Source organism: Euwallacea similis, chromosome 2 (genome assembly GCF_039881205.1).
Source record: "Euwallacea similis isolate ESF13 chromosome 2, ESF131.1, whole genome shotgun sequence".
Lineage (NCBI taxonomy): Eukaryota > Metazoa > Arthropoda > Insecta > Coleoptera > Curculionidae > Euwallacea > Euwallacea similis.
This window is the reverse complement of record NC_089610.1, coordinates 8,590,738-8,610,263: the sequence shown is the minus strand read 5'-3', so window position 1 is coordinate 8,610,263 and position 19,526 is coordinate 8,590,738. Positions and strand designations below refer to the sequence as shown.

Below are 19,526 nucleotides of genomic sequence, written 5' to 3'. Positions count from 1 at the left end.
CAGTAATGCGTCATCACAATGCAAACAAATTTGGAACTTGTTTTATTCTTCTCAATATTTTCAATTGGTACAAATATGAAATCGATAAAACTGAATTATAAAAGGGTTGGATTAAGGATAAGATAAGGTCTAAAAGAGATGGGATTTTTTGATTTGTAAACTTATTAACAAACGAAAAATGCCATTTAATAGCAAATTTAGTTTTAAAACTTTTATTTCCCTTTCAAAATTTGTCTAAACTCTTATCATTTTTGATAAAATCGTGGTTTTGTGGGATAGATCCAAACCAAATTTAAAGGGATTCCCTGTCAAAAATGATGCAGTTTTTGACTTGTAAGTTATTTTTAATTTGGCAAATCCCTGCAGGCGACAGATATCCTAAATGTAGTATTATATCATTACATTACATTTGACCGATAATCCCTTTAAATCCCCTCAAATTTGGTTGTATCCCACAAAACTTCTATTTTATCAAAAATGATAAGATTTTCAACAAATTTCGAAAGGTAATAAAAATTTTAGAGTTAAATTTGTTATTAAATGGTTTTGTCCGTTTGATGGTTACTTTACAGATAAAAAAATTCCAATTCTTTTAGACCTTATCTTACCTCTAATCCAACTCTTATTGAACATCTAACCTTTCACATTTCTACCAATTAAAGATGTTGATAAGAATAGAACATGTTCCATATTTACAAGCCAACTTAGAAGGTCAATATCTTCTCAACTATCAACCGTGGAAAAAATCAACAAATCGCCAAATTTCGAGGTTGTCTACATGCACCTGCTCTGTGACGGTTCCGTTACAGCTCACCTTGTACATGGGTCTATTATGCATGATTCAACATTTGAGAACTCTATAAACAAGTGGTGGAATTTTGAATATCTCTTGGGTTGAATCGTATAAGTTGCTAAGGGTTGAAAGATATTTTGTATGGTCAGTTTGATTATTCATATATCGAAAATAATGAATGTTATGGAAGCTCATTTTAATGGAAATTTAGGGCAAAATGTGTTAATTTATATAAATTTTATGCTGTGGAAGTTGTATGCTCCCGAAAGCAAATTTCGCAGCAGTAGAAGTTGATAAACTATATAACATCAAATGCAAAAAAAAAGAAAATTAATTTTTCATCGAAAGTGGCGTTTTTATGTAGAAAATTTTAAAGTTATTTTTAAGGAAAGCCTCAAAATCCAAATTTTTTGCAAATGTAGAAAAATGTACGACCTTTCATGTTATAGAAAGTACTTCTTAAAATTATTAGCACTAAATCAAAAGTTATAAATGTGATCCCAAAAGGAAATAATTAGGAAACATTTTTTTTTTAACAATTTAGATAGTTAGAAATTATAAATGATTTTGAAACGATCTTAGAAAATCCAAATTGAGACAAAATATAGAGGAAACTACGGCGTTTCATATAAAAATTATGTCACAGAGGTGTTGACGAGAAAACAGAAGTGATACGATTTCAAATGTCTTCAATATAGAAAATTCTCTTTACGCTAATTTAAACATCAAACAGTTCAAAATTTGGAAGTTACTTTGAAAAGGCGCCACGGAACCCGACTTTACTAGAAACATAAAGAAATAATCGTTCTTTGAAATAAAAATTATGTCATGCAGGCACGGGTAATAAATCAAAAGTTATAGGGTCTCAAAAGTCGTTAATTTAGAAAATCCTATTTTTGCCAATTTAGACATATTTTATTGGGAAATTTGGACATTGATTGCTTTAAGCATTCCTGGACCTCAATGTTTGACTAGAAAAAAGTCTAGAGAAAGAGGTGCTCTTTCACATAAAAACCATGCCATAGGGGTACCAGTAACAAGTCTGAAGTTGTACAATCCTAAAAATGAATAATTTAGAAAAGCTAGAAAGAACGAAATTGCAGTTCTAGCGATCTTTCTCGGCAAAAATATATGTATATTCCAAACACTTTGTTTTCTCAAAAATATTTATTATTAGAAATAATTCAAAACATTATTATGAACCTGTTAATTTAAGAAAAAAGCTAATATGTATAACATAGAGGAAACTACATCAAACGTTAGCTACTTAAATTTCTACAGTATATTTGGTTCTAGGAAAGTGTTATGTAAAAAATCACTAAACTGTTATAGTAACATAAATGTCCTCAAAACTGAAGAATTCTCAATTCCTACATCAATACAAAAACTCTCATGTTATCCTCCTCCTCTACCTCTTTATTTTTTCATCTCAACCTGCTGAGTCTTAGCGGGCTCTCCGGTTTGAGTAATTGGAATCGGCTTATGCTCCACAGCCTTAGCTTCAATTATAGGTGCACTAATAGTCAACACTCCATCAGAAGACAACTTGGAATCCACTCTCCCAATATCATAATTCTTGGGCAAGACATATCTCCTCACAAAATGCCTGGAAATATACCCATGCTCATCCGCCTTCTCCTCATGTTTGCCCTCAATAGTAAGCACATTATCTCCGGTTACTTTAACAGTTATTTCCTCAGGCTTAAATTGCTGCACGTCCAAATTTGCCTGAAATTTGTCTTTGTCGTAGCTGACAGTAGATCCAGCGTCCTGAGCAGATGCATTTGCCCTCCAGTTCCTAAGATATCCAGCAGGAGTTCTGGTGATGAGGCGATTGTTCAAGTGAAGAGGCTGCAGAAGGTCCTCCATATCCAGGCCCAGCCCGAATTGTTGGTCCAGGATTCTGGATGGACGATGAGGATAGTAGGTGATGGGATCATCTAGAAAATATGGCAACAGAGACATGATTGTTTATCTTTTAACACGTAAGTGAAACACGATTTTGCTATGTGCGCGTTTGCCTTGAAACTACGTTAAGGCGTCGACGCCATGCGTATATATACAGGGAACGGGCAATGTAGGAACGTTCGCGGTCAGTATCGACAAGATTTCGGGACTGTGGATCACATGACACAGTTGAAGCCAATTATCTCGAAGCCGAAGCCAAAATGTTCTTAACGTTGACGTTGATATCAGAGATACGCTAAAAGTAAATATCGGCTTGGATAAATATTTTTGGATATTAAAATACATATGGCTGGCAGATTTTGTGTATGAGCAATGGTGGTGGAGGTTTGATTGAGAAGCTATGGAACCTCAGTTTGAGGATTATATGGAAATTGAAAGGAACTTCTGGGCCGTAAAGGCAGCTGTTAAGATCAAGATTTGTAGATTTAAGATTTTTCAAAATATTCCAAAAGAGTGCAATTTTTTTCCATAGTTTTATAGTCAAAAGTTATCATATATAAAAGAGCCTAACACCAGACAGTGAACCATAAACGCAGTTCGTTGATTGTGCTATAAAAATTCTGATTGACAACAGATACAAGGTGAATTAATCTAAGACATGCCTCTGATAGTTCAACATCTACTTCAGATTTCTTTGCAAGGATCATTCCTTATTAAATTCTAATTTGTCGGTGTTATAATTATGGCGAATATTCAGCTTTTTGAGTTCAACAAATGAGTATATCTTTCCTAGAGCGTCATAATGGCCTTAATAAAATTCATGACCTTGTAATTTTGTCCATTTTTATACAGGTAATTGTTATGCATTACCCCACGTGTAAGGTCTACTAATTATGTTGATGGTCAAGACCCTGGAATGTCCTAAAATATTAAATTTTTCGGTAGTTGTGATCGAGTTTTCGGATTCCTAGTAAAAACGTTTAGGAGACTTTCTGCCCTTCATCATGGGGCCTAGTTTTTGAATGTGAGAAATTTTTTAGAAATGCGTTATTAAATTCAGAAAAGTCTCAGCTCGATAACTCGAGGTTTGGCAAACGCACTGACTTCTTCCATGTTGATCTGCTTATGTGATGGTTGACATTCAGGAGTTGTTTCTTGTAGCACTGATTACATTTACATCCTTTTAAACCAACCTCCCAGAGTGAAAAAAAACTTATTTTTCACATTTTTTCAAAATTGAAGAAAGAACCAAATATTGACTTAAACACCTACAACGATTCATAACACTCCTTTTTTTTTATAGATCATTTACTCTTGATTATTCAGCCAACATCAGCCTTGATACGAGTGATAAAACAACTCCAAAAATAACCTAATATCAAATTCTAGACTCTCTGAATCAATTCCTGTGGCTGTACACGCGCAACGCCTGGCCAATTCTAGAGAAAATCGAAATAGTGAAGGTCAAAACAACATCGCTCATTTGTAATTAAATTATCCTTTTTTATTGGAGATTGTACATCCCCATGGTTTCTAAATTTGCTATCGGGAAAACAATCTATTTTGAGCACTTGATAGCCCCATATCGCAATGAAAATTAAATAAATTTTGCTGATATCAGACAAGCCAAGGACATTGTTTGTTGGTGACAAAAAATGCTTTAGGTATCTGTACAAATATATTACTCTGCACGTGTCAATGCAGATTGGTGCTTTATATCATATTAAAATAGAAGTATTTTCAGGTAGATAACGTATAGCTCTCTTCGAAACTTCGAATTTAAATGAAAAATGCTGGAAATTGTGGTGTAGTAAAGGCAAAACTTAAAGGATATCTTGGCGAGGCCAGTTATTATTGTTATTAGTCCGGTCCTGGATTAAAATTATTTTACGCATTATCACATAGCAGTAACGCTATAAATGGACCTGTAATTTAGTCTCTAAGTGCTATAATATCCCGGTATTGAAAACAACATTGTGTTGGATGTCACGTATAGCACCTACATATGTACTATCGGCCACAAAAGTGGTCGACCATGTTAAGGTTCAAAATCGCTTGAAGCGTATTCCGGGCGAAGGCGCCTTATCAGTTCACAAAAAAATTATCCACAACAAAAACGCTGTGTTGAGCGAATAAACTTAGAATTTTACATCGAATACCAAGTTTGCCGGAATATTTTCAGGATAATTTCAAATAAATCAATTCGGTTAGTAATTGTATGAAAACATCATTATATTAACATTGAATTTTGTAAATTGTAAAAGTTGATATGGTTATATAATTGTTTAAGATGAAAACAAAAAAAAATACATGTTGAATTCAATTATAAACAAGACCAACAATTTACAAAACACTGTAATACAATTTACTAAACTTCAAGACTTTTATTAACAATAATATTTTGCTGGGAATTAGGAATTAATTAGTCCGACTGTTTCCTACCTCTCACTTAACAATCAAGTGATTTCTATGTCGCAAAAGTTCTTTAAACAAAAAATGACATAAACGACGTTTTTCGTAATGCGTACGTTAAAAGAGAAAATTTCAAGTCACAGACTGATAATTCATTTGCCTGCATAACATTTTCGAGGTATAATAATTGCATTTTTTACTTGGCCCTCCAAGACCGGCCTAGCTTATTGAGAGAAAAATGTAGAATTACTTCTTTTAAACTAAAACATAAAAAAATTCTATCTTGTGATACATCCTTGTAAAGGGGTTATTAAGATCTTTTAAAAATCGCCGAAACATGCACTGGTCCGTATTTGAAAAACTCAAGTTGTTCTCATTATCTCAAAAGCTAAGGAACATTTAAAATTTTGAAATTTACTGGTTTGTAGACATAAGAAAACTACGAAGTTCTTGTATTAAATATTTTGATGAAAAACCTTTAGTTATCAATTCATTTAGAAAATTAAATTAGACCTAATTTTAGTTTTTTTACAGTAACTCAGAAACTAAAAATCATTCTGCAACATTGTTTTCGGTTCTTAGAAGAGTATTAAATGTGACACATTTTTTCCAATTTAACCGACCCTGTAACTCTTCCCGTTTAAGAGATAACAATAATAGCACATCGAATTGGGAACACCCTGTATAACACAGCCGACGTCTCACAGACTTTTCGCTCAAGTCGAGATGAAATTCTTGCCAGAAGTAACAATATAAACAAAAAAAGTCTCCAAATTTAAGCCAGTGATAAAGTTACCTTAATTGAAAAAAGACAATGTGATTACGTACCATAATATTCATCTCACGACTAATTTCGGATATATTGCGCCCTTGTTCGTACAAAAGTACTACATTACTTTTTATGTCTTTGCTCAGATTCAGAGCCACTACGCCTTAACGATGAACTGAGAAAATACAAAAAAATAAAATTGTCTTAATAAATTGGGCTAGTAATACATGTTTGTGTGCAAAATATTGATGTATATACACAAAAAGGAGGATTCAACAAAAAGTAATCTAGGTCAAGTGTGACAAAAAAAGGTATCCGACCCACAGTACCGCAAGCGATTTTGATTTGAAACTGGTCGGCCACTTTTGTGGTCGATAGTACATATATATACGTATATAATACTATTTATATATATCTATCGGTTATTGCTGTTGTTTTGATCGATTGAGGTGTTTATTTTATTTCTCTGGCTTATTTTTCACTCAGTTAAACAAACGCATTTAATAAACAATTTATGATTTTTTGCAACATGTGTATTAAACTCTTCATTATTTTTATCAAGAAATTTCTTCCCATGATTTTCATATAGAGAATTTTCGAATTTTCTAAAGCAAAAACAGCGAAAATGTATCATCAAACCAGACTTATTTTTATTTGCAATTTTGCCTCAAATTATCACGAAAGCGCAATGTAAATACCGGCCGGCTAGTTTACCTTGGAAAAAACACGATAGCAACCAGCAAAATAAATGATAAGTTTAAAATTAGCCCACGTATGTTTAGTGTAGATGTAAACGCAATATAAGCGCACTCCTCAGTAAAATCCACTCTCAGCTAGACGATTCTAGACAATTTGCGCACACATATAAATACGAACTAGCATTTAAACGCTCTCAAGCAGACTTACTGTACGTGCTATAGCCAGCGCAGAACACTTTAAGCAAATACATTTACAAAATCACCATAAACATGGCCCTACTTCCATTACTATTCGACGATTTCTCCCGCCCATGTCCTCGCGAAAACTGGATCTCCGTTTTCCGACAACCAGAAGATCTTTTGCACCCTCTGCGAAGCGTCCTCAACCAAATAGCTGCCTTAGACAAGGACAATTCTATCCAAGTGGATAAAGACCAGTTCCAGGCCAACGTGGACATCCAGCAGTTCAAACCTGAGGAAATCACTGTGAAATTGGAAGGTGATAACACCGTGATAGTGGAGGGAAAGCACGAGGAGAAGCAGGATGAGCATGGGTTCATATCCAGGCATTTTGTGAGGAGGTATGTCCTGCCGGATGATGTGGATGCCCATAAGGTCCAATCTAGACTATCCAGTGACGGGGTGTTGAGCATTTCAGCTCCTAAGAAACCGGAAGGTAAACAAATTGAGAGCAAACAGATCCCGATTTCTTTGACTGGACCTTTGAAAAGTGTGGAGCAGAAGGGGCAGCAAGGAGAGGCGAAAAACCAATAAATGTGAGGAGTTTTTGCATTTTTTTTGTTTTTTGTAGCTACATATATGTGATTATAGATAGTGAGGAATGATGTATTTTTATGTTTTGAGCAATAAAAACAAATGTTTTGAAAAAAAATTGTTGCTTATTGATTTCAAAGGGAATACATAGCCATTTGGTGGTAAACCTAAAACAATATTCTTGAAATCGTAATATGTATACTTTGAATCTGTTGTCAATGTTTATGGAGCATTTTTTTTTTTATATGAAAGAAGCATACTTTTCTTTATTATAATATTTTTATTATAAGTTTGCCCCGTAACAACTCGTCAGTATCAATAGTAAAAGTGGGTATATTAAATATACGTAAGTAGGAGTACCAGAACGTGCTAAAATTATAAATTACATATTGAGCATGAATGTGAAAATCTCTCCTCGACTATACTTTTCAGTTACCAAATTGTTAAAAAAATCTTCAAAAATATTTTTTTACAATTTAAGAGATTTTATCAGAAAACAATTAAAGAATGTATAAAAATAAATTCTCGACATCTTATTTTTGTAAATGTTATAAATGTTAGGATGTCAGGTCTCAGGAATTTATTATTAAGTAAGCTTCTCCCTTCTGTTACACATATTACACGTTCTGCTTTAATTTTAGCATTTTTTCAGCTTCTTATTGTAGTTCAGTTTTTTTCAGATGATTTAGCTTTAAACCTTGCTTCAAGTTATCAAGTCATCTTAGCTACTATAAATTTCAGTCACCAAACTATCAAGAAATCCGTAAAATTCTGCAGCCTTTTCTACGATTTAAAATAATGCATTGTAAAAACAGTATAAAATAATGTATACAAATTAAGTCCTTACATGTAGTACAACATATATAAGTCTCATTGGAATATTCATTTAAAAATTGTATCAGGATAGAAAAGTATTATGTATTAAAATCAGAAAATATTTTTGATTTTAGAATATTTTTACTTTATGCATTATTAATTCTTCTTTTGGTGCTGAAACTATTGAACAAAACTGCAATAGGAAAAGAATCTCCTAAGGGACTAAATTTAACTGAAGAATATTACCAGAACCTACAAATTAATATTTCTATAACATAGTAAGCTAAAAACTTAAATTAGCCTGGTATCTTATTTAGAACTGTTAGATTGTCATGAAAATAATTCCATTTAGGTAAACATAATACCACTTTTAGTGGGATTATGTTTGAATATTCTTTCCTCTACGAAACTGAGAAATCTTTTTATTAACTGTAATCATTTTCTGTCACCAAAAGATCCAGAAAAATCTTATATTTTGATAGAATTTCTACATTTTATGATATTTTTACATAAAAAATCTACATGCGTAGTAAGGATGACGTGATTGAGGGGGAAAGAGAAATCGGTCATCGACGAATAGAGGAGCGAGGCTCATTTTTGGAATGCCTAAACTTTAGGAACAAAAGCCTCAGGTTCTTGTTAGAGCTTTCAAATTATTAATGGCGTACTTTGGTCATAATCTCATATATTAGATAGCATAAAATAATGTGTCTTAGGTCTATGGGGGTGTTAAATAGAAATTTTCTTGTTCGGAATGGCATTGAAGGTTAAAACTGTGTTTTGGAGCTGCTAACGAGATTTCATTCAAGTTTTTTTTAATCTGTCTATCTGAAAGAGAAGATGGGAAATCAATGATGGAAAATAAGTTAACAGAACATGTTAAAATTGTTCCAAAGATTAGTATTCAAAATCAAAAAGAATTAATGTCTTCCAAATTTTATATATTTTACCTCTTTTTCTAGCTCACTCCTTTTCCTCTCCAACTTCACAACTGCATCATCACTGTCTTGATTCTTCAAATCCGTTTCCATAGACTGATTCTAAATAATGACCTTCATCACATCACAAATTAAGATTATTAATGCCCTGTTACCAATTTTTCCATTCCTTTTATCTCTTCTTCAATTTTCGCTATGTCCAGGTCTTTATTTGCAATATTCCCTTGCACTTTCCTCAATTCCTGAGAAATTCTACTTGCCAATTTCCCATATTTTTCTTTTAAAGTCTCAGTTTTCTGATTGGTCTCGAACTCCCTTAACCAAATGCTTCGTCTGACCTCATTGAGGTGTACTTTTGTTTCTTCGTTGATTTTGATTTTTTCTTCGCAGTCTTTTTTTTGGTCTTCTAATTTCTTCACCTAAAACGGGAGTTGTAGAAATTTGAAAATTGTTATGTATGAACAATGTGCCTGGTGTCTCAGAAAATCAACCTCATTTTGAAGCTCTACAGTGTGAGTAACTGTGATTTCTTCCTCCAATAAAGTCTGTTGATGTTGCGCTAGAGATAAAGAATCTTTAGATTTTGAGCTTTCAGGGGAGTTGTGGAATGTTCGATATGCTTCTTGGATCTTAAATTGAAGTTTTAGTTTAAAATTTTCTAAGTAGACATAATCAATTAACTAAAATGTTTTCTTCAAGTTCGTTTTTAATGGTAGCAATTTCCCGCTTCAGTTTATCAAATTCTAGAATAACATCAGCTTCCCTCAGCCTAAAAAAATATATTTTTAGGGCCAATTTATCAGTATCCTGGTGAGCTTATTAAAAAGAATATTTCTGTGGAAATGAGGAATTTGACCAATTTTCTGCTCAGATTACGCCGTTTGTATGAAAATAACTATCTTTCTGACAACGTTAACAGAAGCTTGATGTATTGGCCCTTATTCCCTTATTTTTAATTACAAATTTTCACCTTGCAGCTAAAAATTCATCCTGCCAATGCCCTAAACCATGTCCCTGCAAATCTCTAGTTTTTTCAATATCGTATTCCAACTGAGTAAGATAATCATGAAGTTCTTGTAAAACATCATCGCTCTCCGCTATCCTCAGTTTGGTTTTTATGAAGAGATCGTGCAAACATTCCGTGACATTTTGTTTGAAATTGAGCTGTTCTTTGATGGGCTTAAGTTCCTCAACATAGCTATTAATCTAGAGTCGGACAGAGTGAGTGAATTTTGGCTTGTAAAATTGAGAGAATAATATGTGTTACGGCATCTATTTGCTCCCTGCATATCTGCAGTCTCTGAGATTCCTCCAAAGCAGCTCTCCTCTCCTTCTGAAGCGTCTCCAGCAAGTTGTTCATGTCATTCTTCCGAGTTATCATATCAATTTCATTATCAGTAAATTTTTTCCTCAACTCCTTGTTCTCGTCTTCTAAATCCTTTAGCTTGCTTTTCAAATTTTCGTTAAGCTGCTTGGCTTTCTGAAAAATGGTAAAATGACAAGTTCTAGAAATTTTTAAAGATGAACTTGCCTGTAACTCGACTTTCTTCTCTGTCTCCCTCTCTTGCATGGATAAATAGGCGTTTTCCACAAATTTAAACATTTTATTGTTACTATAGCACACCCGCCCAGCTCACCTATGCCACTGAATCCATTGTGGGCAATTAATAATAGCATTGGAAAATTGCTTTGTTATCAGTTGTGTCACGCTGCTGATAACAATTGACTTGTTGTGTTTTAGATTATCTATTATATTGCGCATAATTACTTGAATTATCAAAAATGGAAACAAGGAAAATTTCGTTGAAAACTTTATTTCAAATAAATACATGGACTATATACACAATGTACATATAAATGACATCTCCAAGAATCAATTCCTTTATACATAGCAGTCGTCATCAGTTCTAATATAAACTAGACTTACATTCATAGATGATTAATAAATAATTACTTAATGATAATACAATTATGGAGGAGGATAGCAAAACCTACCCTAATGAATAAGATACATGGCCTATAGCCCCATTAAAGGGCTAAATTCTAAGATATTCTAATAAATTATTTTGGCATTTGGGAAATCCCGAGAGCCCTAACAAATACATCAAACTTAGTCAAGCAAAATTTGTAAATTTGGTCTTCATTTCAATTTACTACTTACATATTTGTCAGCGCTCTTGATCACATAAACTCGATAATTGAGCGAGTTTCATTATAAATCTTGTAAAATTGTTACAATCAGTAGTAACCGTTGCCGTTACCGTTGCCGTTAGGGTATCCATTACCGTTGCCATTGCCATTGGGGTATCCATTCCCATTTCCGTTACCGTTTCCATTACCATTCCCATTGCCATTTCCATTGTACCCATTTCCGTTTCCATTTCCGTTGTAACCGTTCCCGTTGCCATTGTAACCGTTTCCATTGCCGTTGCCATTGTAACCGTTTCCATTGCCGTTGCCATTGTATCCGTTTCCATTACCATTGGAGCCGTTGCCATTGTAACCATTTCCATTGCCGTTACCGTTACCGTTGTATTCGTAACCTCCGTTACCTAGATCAAAATTTAATTCACACATTATTAAATTACATTCAGTGAGACTTTGTTACCGTTTACTGGATAACCGTTGCCATTACCGTTTCCATTTCCATTTCCGTTACCATTACCGTTACCATTACCATTACCATTGGCTTCACCTGAATCAATAAGGAAACAATATTTTTTAAGTGAATTTTTAAAGCTTTTGGACTCAAGTACCTTCATAAGTGATGGTGGGTTTGTAGCCCCACGAGTCTACTTCATAAGTCACAATTTGTCTCCTTCCATCGGGAAGCACTACGTAGTATTCTCCATTAGTGAATTCTCCATCTCTTTCTTCTTTGTGACCAAATTCGTTTCCAGATTCGGGGTCGTTTACATCGTATTGGAATTGGTATTGTGCGGGCTCCTGAATAATGTTTTGATGAGATTATATTACATATGTGTAATTTAGTTTTCCTCACAGTTACTCCTTCATCTCCGTTGCCATTTCCATTGCCATTACCGTTGCCATTTCCATTGCCGTTGCCATTTCCGTTACCGTTTCCATTGGGGGGTCCATATACTGGGATGATTCCGTTTCCGTTACCGTTACCGTTTCCATTTCCATTGCCGTTACCGTTTCCATTACCGTTCCTTGGTGGACCATATACTGGGACAATGCCGTTGCCATTACCGTTACCATTTCCGTTTCCGTTTCTTGGGGGTCCATAGACTGGAGTAATACGGCCATTGCCGTTGCCTGAAGGAAATAATATTCGAATAATATTTGGGAAGAGTAATGAAGAATTACCATTTCCATTGCTGTAGCCATTTCCATTTCCATTTCCGTTTCCATTACCGTTTCCATTACCATTTCCATTACCATTCCTGGGAGGTCCGTATCTTGGTGCAGGCCTTCCGTTACCATTTCCGTTTCCATTGCCATTACCATTGCCATTTCTGGGAGGCCCGTACACTGGTCTTATCCCATTACCGTTGCCATTGCCGTTACCATTACCATTGCCATTTCCATTTCCATTTCCATTGCGGCCTATAGTTCATTTTTTAAAAGATAATTCAAAAATTTATATTTTTTGTTACCATTGCCATTTCCGTTTCCATTGGGTACTCCGTACACTGGAATGATTCCATTTCCATTGCCGTTACCATTTCCATTTGGAGGTAAGTAGCTTGATCCGGGCACTTGATCGCTGTCGGTATCGTAACCATTACCATTGCCATTACCATTTCCTAGTAACACTAACACACTTAAAACAAGATTTAAAAAAATTTTTCTCTACTAACCATTACCATTAGAATAACCATTGCCGTTACCATTACCGTTACCATTACCATTTGGGTAACCGTTACCATTTCCATTTCCATTGCCGTTACCGTTAAATCCGTTGCCGTCTGTATGAAATAAATAAACGAGTTTTGATGAAATGGAGAAAGGGTCGACACTTACTTCCGTTCCCGTTAGGGGGGAGGTATCCGTTTAGGGGTGCTTCTGGCCTTGCAAGCGCGGTCCATGCCAGGAGTAAACAACAAATAAGCTAGAAATTATTATGAAAAATACAATGGAGAAAAGAGGAAAAAATATAGAACTTTGTCTTATTATTTTCTTCAGCTCATATAGTATTTCTTGGTTTTCTTTCTTAAAGACAGAGTTAACATTTAATAAATTTAATAAAAAATCGCTACTTACCTTTAACATTTTGACTAGATTTCCAGCAAATTTTCCACTAAAATTAAAACTTCTTTACTTAATATAAACTAACAAAAACGCTTTATGATATATGATGCGACTATATCATGAGCAACTCTGATTGTTGTTTTGAACACCAGATGAAAACTGAAGAGCTGTCAACTGCTGAATGAATCTTCGGAAGATGCGATCGTCTTTTATACGAAACTCGGCGTGATTCACTATCATGAATTTCGATTAGATTTTTTTTGTGCAACAATTTCTTCGCAAGGTAAAAGGTGAGGGGGAATTCGGCCCCTTTGGCAATGTGATGTGTGAAGGATACCGCGATGCGCCGATACAGATGAAATTGGCTTCGAGTTCTTTGTGTGTGATTGTGCGGTTTAGTGCGGGTCAAAATTGTTGAAGGTTTGGAGATTGATGGGCAAAGAACACACAAGATTGGAGAATTGAAATTAAGATTAAAAAAGAGATATTTTTAAAGAATTTGTTTATGTCTCTTGTCAATGGGTTTCATTTAACTTAAACCTACTTTAAGAACACTTTGGGGAATTTTTACATCAGGAATCACATGGATTTTTTTTATTTCGCTATTGACTCAAATTTCCCTGAAGGACAATTCTTGCGTCCGTAGAGACATTAAGCAATTACTTTGAGTTCACCCAATTCGAGATAAGCTGAAGTGAAATTTTTAGAACTTGCCTATCCGAAGACATATGAATTACAAGTTTTTGAATTTGGCTTAACTCGAACTTACATGAATTACAATTTTTACCTGAACGTGAAGCGCAATTTCTATAATTTTTGCATTCGGAGAAACATGAAATGGATTTTTTTAATATTTTTTATTTTGAACACGAATTTAATTTTCTGGAATTTTTCTTAATTTGAACTTATGTATGAACTGGTATTATAGCTTATTTAGTTAAGTCTTATCCAACCTTTTTCCACATTCCATAAATTCCATTTTAACATTTTACAGTTTTCCATTATTCCTCTTCCTAATCATTCCTTTTCTTTCATTTCAGCTTGCTTATAAAACCAACAGGTACCTAGACCGTTTGAGTAGAATCTTGAAAATTTCGAGTGCCGTTCTCAGAATTTTTCCCGGCCATAACGCTCTGTATATAGCGCTCATACTTTTCGTATCCAGAGCAAATATGGGCTAGAGCCAATGTCAGAGAATGTTGATTCTAAGTTAATTCAATATAATCAGGTAAGTAGGATTTCTGCCATATTCTGTGGTATGGTGTGAATATAAATATTAACATAATACGTCCGCCATAGGAGTTTCATAAAAATGCCCTAATTTGGTTACGCATTCCCAACATAATTCCACATATTTGATGACAATGACGTCGCTCCTAAAAGGCGAATAAAATGTTTAAATTGATTTTTTTGTCATGAATCTATGTTAAGTGGAGGCTTACGAAACTTAAAACTATGTGAACTATGCGTTTCTGACATAGAAGAAAAGATTTCTTATTAGCTCATTCATCGAATACATCCAAACTACGACAATGGTTGTGATCTAGGACAATAATCGTCTGATATGATCGTTAAATTGAAGCCGCTCAATTCCCATCCATTTACGAGGCATTTTTTCCAATCAAAGGTTGAGGATTATATGATTCGCAAGGGCCCATCTACACACCAAACACACCATTTTTTCTATTTTTTACTTTGCCGCTCTTTCTCCTCTATAATAGTAGATTTCGGTTTTCTAATCATGATTCCTCAGTGAAACGTTGTCTAGGGTACAGTGTAAACTCGAACTCATGAGCTACCTGAATCATGTACTGTGACCTTGCTCCAATACCTATCGATTCCTAAATCGATTGAAAAGACGCATCAATGCTGTCGATGCAGTTGGCTAATACCGAATCACGATGTGCATGTAAGATTTATTTTCTCGTATTTGAGACAGTTTAGGTATAGTTGCAGAACGTAAATCCTTACGAAACGGGCCCAAGAGCCACGTGCAAGACGTGACTTCGTTATTTTCTTCAAATAATCATCGGAAAAAAATGGTAGATGTCACCGATTGCAAATCTTAAGCTGTAAATCGAGTTGGACGTAAAATCAAACAATAATTGCACCAAATAACAAATTAACACATATTCTATGTAATTAGAGAATTCCTGAGTCGATTACAGAACCTGACATTTGAGCAAATGAATATATGCGACACATTCGAAGACATTGACCGTACCATTCTTGTCCTGAGCAAATAACCCTGTGCATACCATATATTGCGTGTTGCATCAAGAAGATCCATTTTTATTAAACGCAATGAGATGAGAAAAAATGGATTGGTCTGTTGTAGTACGGGCAAGAATTGCAAATATTGCATTGGTGCTGCTTTTCTATTGAGATAAGTTCCCGAGTTATTGACGATCCAGGCTTCAAAATTGACCAAAAATACGTTATAGGATCTAATTTTGGAGATGTTGGTCAACAACTGACGTCAGTGACGGAGTTGAGGTGAGCTCCTTCATTGACCTCAACTGAGGTTTGACTAACCTCAGTTGAGAACAGTGAAGACCAATTTACGGAGCCAAGATTTATTTCCAAAACCAATAAATTCATTTTTAAGCCGTTAAAATCCAGTCATGAGATGAACATAGAGCCTCTAAGGAACGTTACAGAATTTATTAAAATCGAACTTATTTAGAAACTTATTTTATTTTTATTGACATAAATTGGTTCATTAAAACTCTTGCAATTTACAAAATCAGGATACATTTTCACTGATTGTAAAGTCATTTTCCGGTGGGTAAAATAGAGAGCAATTAGTCCGGATTAGAGTATTAGAACTAGTTCTTTAAAATCGCCGATAACTGAACGCTAATCTTCTTACACGCTTCTAATTGTAATTTGCTTCATTGCAACTGCTGTAGTTTACGGAATCAGGGCTCGTTGCCGAAATTTGTAAAGCCACTTTCGGGTTGTTAAGGTCTGGAATTATTAACTGAATATAGAGCCTTGAAGGGAAGTTATAGAAATTCAGGAGCAGAGTTTTTAGGAACAACTTTTATTTCTGTTCAAAGCGTTTTATAGTTCGCTTCATTGAAATTGCTATAATCTACAGAATCAGGTTTTGTTTCTAAAAATTTGTAATAGTTACGTATTTAACAAGTGCCGAAAGTTATTCTTTACCGCACCGAACACTGCAAAACAGTGAACAACTCTTTTTAATCATCCTTTACCTAAGTTAATTATTACAATTCGAAACATCGATAATTATTTTTTATTTTATTATCTATGTACACTTCCTACTGACAATGACAATATTTATAAATAATCACAAACTGACTAGACAATTTTCCAAAATTCAGTCTCCTCTTCTCATTTTAGAGTTTCTCATTGAACAACCTCCCTTATCCAAGGAATATATTCCGAGACTCTAGTATATATTCCTGGGAGGTACGGCCTGGCACACCCTATTCCAGTGGAAACAACCCCTACCACCATCATTTGATTTTGGGTGTCCGTTTCCACCATTAGTGGACCGCCACTGTCAGCCTAAAAAAATTTTTTTTCCTTTTTTTGCAAAAAAAAAATTACAGAAATTTTCATACCCAGCAGGCATCGATGCCTCCCTGTTCATGTCCGGCGCAAATCTGCGTTTCCTGGATTCTAGTCTTTTTTCCCTGAGATTTATACCAACTTCTACACTTTTCAGTCTCGATTACCTGTACTTTGGCTTTCCGAAGGATACTGGATCTTTGCCCTACAAATTAAATCATTTATTCAAGTTTCTGAAGATTCGAGTTTTGCTGTTACCGTTGCCTCTTTGCTCATTAGTCCATCCCCATCCTGCAACTGTAGCTGAACTATCGTGAAACTGCGAATAGACTTTTTCCAGGTTTTCTGTTGGAAGACAGGCTGGAGCGGCACTAAAAAAATCCTGTTAAAGTCAAACTTTTGGTTAAAACTAAATTTGTTGAGACCTTTCAGTCCATAAAACCGGCCTTTCCAGCTCCAGAATTGCAATATCATCTTTGACGTTATTGCATTGATATCCAGGGTGAACTACGATCCCTTTGACTTCCATTTCATATGCTCCATAGTCTTGTTTGGTCAAATCGTGCTGAGAAATGGTGATTTTGATGCTTTTTGGAGCTACGTAGTCTATATGACCAGACCCCCTAAATGAGAAAAACATTATTATGTTGATGATGGAGGACGTTACAAGTTCTTACGTGCACAAACAATGGGCAGCAGTTAAAACGTGGTTCCTGTTAATAAGCGTACCACCGCAAAAATGGTTTCCTCTCCTAGTGATGGAAACCATCCAGGGAAATTCGGACTTGAGGGCCTCTTGTCCTCCTACAATTTTTGATTTCCTGAAGTTCCCAATAAGGCCACATGACACATCTGCAACTAAGTTCCTTCGAGTTAGATTAGTTTTAATTAAGCTTAACAACTTACAGTTATTTACAGCCTCAAGGAAGCTGAGGTTTAGAACTGTGATTAGTACTAATAAATGCATAATTTTATTAACGCTTCAGTCGAAATGTACCTCCAGAAATGCTTCTACTACCACAATTTTGTTAATATATACCGAATTGATCTTCCGCGTTTAAGTAGGGACTTTCGCCCTTCAGCGGGTGCAAATTTGGCCTCAAGGGTGCGATATTTAAATGATCATAATATGAGTCGTTGAACTGATCGATGCTTAATTTCGATATTAATTATTCAATGCTGCCGCCGAACAAATTTTCCGAGACCTTGCGCCTCTGTCAAGGTCCCCATTGTGTTAACCAGAAAAAGTCGCGCTGGGGATAGGGGACACCTTCGACATCTGCGATAATTGGTCGGATTGTAGTTAATTATATATTAATTTTTATCATCGAAGAGGACGTTTGTTTTTGGGAATATCAATTTGGTTTTGAACTCAAAAATTCTCCATTTCTTACTTTGTGCCGAATTACCTTATAGGAACCATGAACTATATTTCTAACCTTAGCGAATGTGGAAATAATGGCTTTATCTGAGATGCGCTTTCCTTTTAAGCGGTTTTATACGCACTCGTATAAAGTGCGCAATGCTACAGATTACCTGATGATAATTTTCATTATATATTTATGCGGTCATTATAGCCCATTTATGGTCAGATGATTTGCTTTTGCACAGAGACACGAACCATGCGTCTATACTGCAATTCTAAATAGCCATCATATTTGAGAAACTCTGATACAAAAAATTGTTTGCCTCGCAATAAATAGTTAATTGTTAATAAATAATGTTAATTTGATCTTGATTTTATGTTAGATTCTATCGGAGTGCAGCTTCCATCTGTGGCAATAAGAATGCCATAACTTTAGTAATGAATAATATGAACGGATATAAGAAAATTACTGTGAAGTCACTTGATGTGTCGCAAGGCAAGCAGATAGCGCTTCTTCACTATGCAATCACCATAAAAGACTAAAATGACAAATGCACCTTTGAGAGCTTTCAAGTTACCAAAACGACCTTAACAGCCCAAATTCCTGACTCAACCCAAATATTTCCTGGCACTTAAACCGGCTAATTGACATGAAATTTACCCAACTGCGAATTTAAACAGACTTAAACGTTAGCCAACACAAAATTAAACTAAATAATTAATTGATCAGAATGATCTAATGAAGATTCTTAGCTGACCATTGCGGCCAATTACCTGAGTGCTTTAAAAGGTTAAAAAGCGCCTTAATGGCGTTCGAAATAGTGAGACGCATTTTGATTGTTTAATTATTTATTTGCTTTGGATTTGTTGGTGACACATCGCAAAAAGGGGGCGACGATGGCTAATTGCATTAGAATAAAAAGTGGATCGACATTACTTTAAAATGTCACGGTTATAAGTCATAAGAGAGTGTCGATGTTGGCTAATGAAGAGGCATCACATAGTGGATCCCAAATAAGGCAGTGCGGCCAGTTTTGGGGGTTAGAAGGGCAAAAGATCTTTCAAGTTTCTCCTTGGGTTTTCGAAATTCTGAAAAAGCCACCCAAACTTAAGTTAATTTAGGTTACTTCAGGTTTCTTATCGTCACGACTGAAACACAAATTTCCGATTTTCCTTCAAAGAAATTCTAAAATTATATAGTAACGAAATCAAGATTGAAAGGGGATCGAAGCATTAAAGACAAAAGTAAGTTTTACATTAGTTCAACGAAAATTTACAATTTTGTCTGCACTTGCAG

The 19,526-nt window shown here is 34.8% G+C and overlaps 6 protein-coding genes across 6 annotated transcripts in view; 1 reads left to right on the top strand and 5 right to left on the bottom strand.

Moving 5' to 3' along the window:
- LOC136416646 (retinaldehyde-binding protein 1-like) overlaps positions 1–19,526 on the bottom strand; it is a 47,603-nt gene that overhangs the window by 19,451 nt on the left and 8,626 nt on the right. The gene's annotated exons all lie outside the window — the stretch shown is intronic.
- Positions 2,201–2,843, bottom strand: LOC136417476 (protein lethal(2)essential for life-like). The gene has a single exon (XM_066403181.1). The coding sequence runs from the start codon at positions 2,756–2,758 to the stop codon at positions 2,210–2,212; it is 549 nt and encodes a 182-aa protein (XP_066259278.1). The 5' UTR covers positions 2,759–2,843; the 3' UTR covers positions 2,201–2,209.
- Positions 6,684–7,472, top strand: LOC136416698 (heat shock protein 27-like). Its single transcript, XM_066402007.1, has one exon. The coding sequence runs from the start codon at positions 6,851–6,853 to the stop codon at positions 7,352–7,354; it is 504 nt and encodes a 167-aa protein (XP_066258104.1). The 5' UTR covers positions 6,684–6,850; the 3' UTR covers positions 7,355–7,472.
- Positions 7,653–10,763, bottom strand: LOC136416622 (ecotropic viral integration site 5 ortholog-like). Its single transcript, XM_066401896.1, has 8 exons — positions 10,636–10,763; positions 10,376–10,584; positions 10,079–10,314; positions 9,790–9,877; positions 9,579–9,737; positions 9,264–9,527; positions 9,121–9,210; positions 7,653–8,998 (listed from the first exon to the last, which is right to left on the bottom strand). Exons 1-8 carry the CDS (start codon positions 10,709–10,711, stop codon positions 8,975–8,977), a joined length of 1,146 nt encoding a protein of 381 aa, XP_066257993.1. The 5' UTR covers positions 10,712–10,763; the 3' UTR covers positions 7,653–8,974.
- LOC136419245 (pro-resilin-like) lies at positions 10,907–13,506 on the bottom strand. The gene is made up of 8 exons (XM_066405455.1): positions 13,336–13,506; positions 13,096–13,183; positions 12,951–13,040; positions 12,729–12,878; positions 12,110–12,678; positions 11,865–12,054; positions 11,768–11,803; positions 10,907–11,660 (listed from the first exon to the last, which is right to left on the bottom strand). The coding sequence occupies exons 1-8, from the start codon at positions 13,342–13,344 to the stop codon at positions 11,347–11,349; spliced, it is 1,446 nt and encodes a 481-aa protein (XP_066261552.1). The 5' UTR covers positions 13,345–13,506; the 3' UTR covers positions 10,907–11,346.
- Positions 16,598–18,298, bottom strand: LOC136418274 (clotting factor G beta subunit-like). The gene is made up of 6 exons (XM_066404302.1): positions 17,770–18,298; positions 17,541–17,721; positions 17,289–17,486; positions 17,122–17,234; positions 16,917–17,068; positions 16,598–16,860 (listed from the first exon to the last, which is right to left on the bottom strand). Exons 1-6 carry the CDS (start codon positions 17,828–17,830, stop codon positions 16,699–16,701), a joined length of 867 nt encoding a protein of 288 aa, XP_066260399.1. The 5' UTR covers positions 17,831–18,298; the 3' UTR covers positions 16,598–16,698.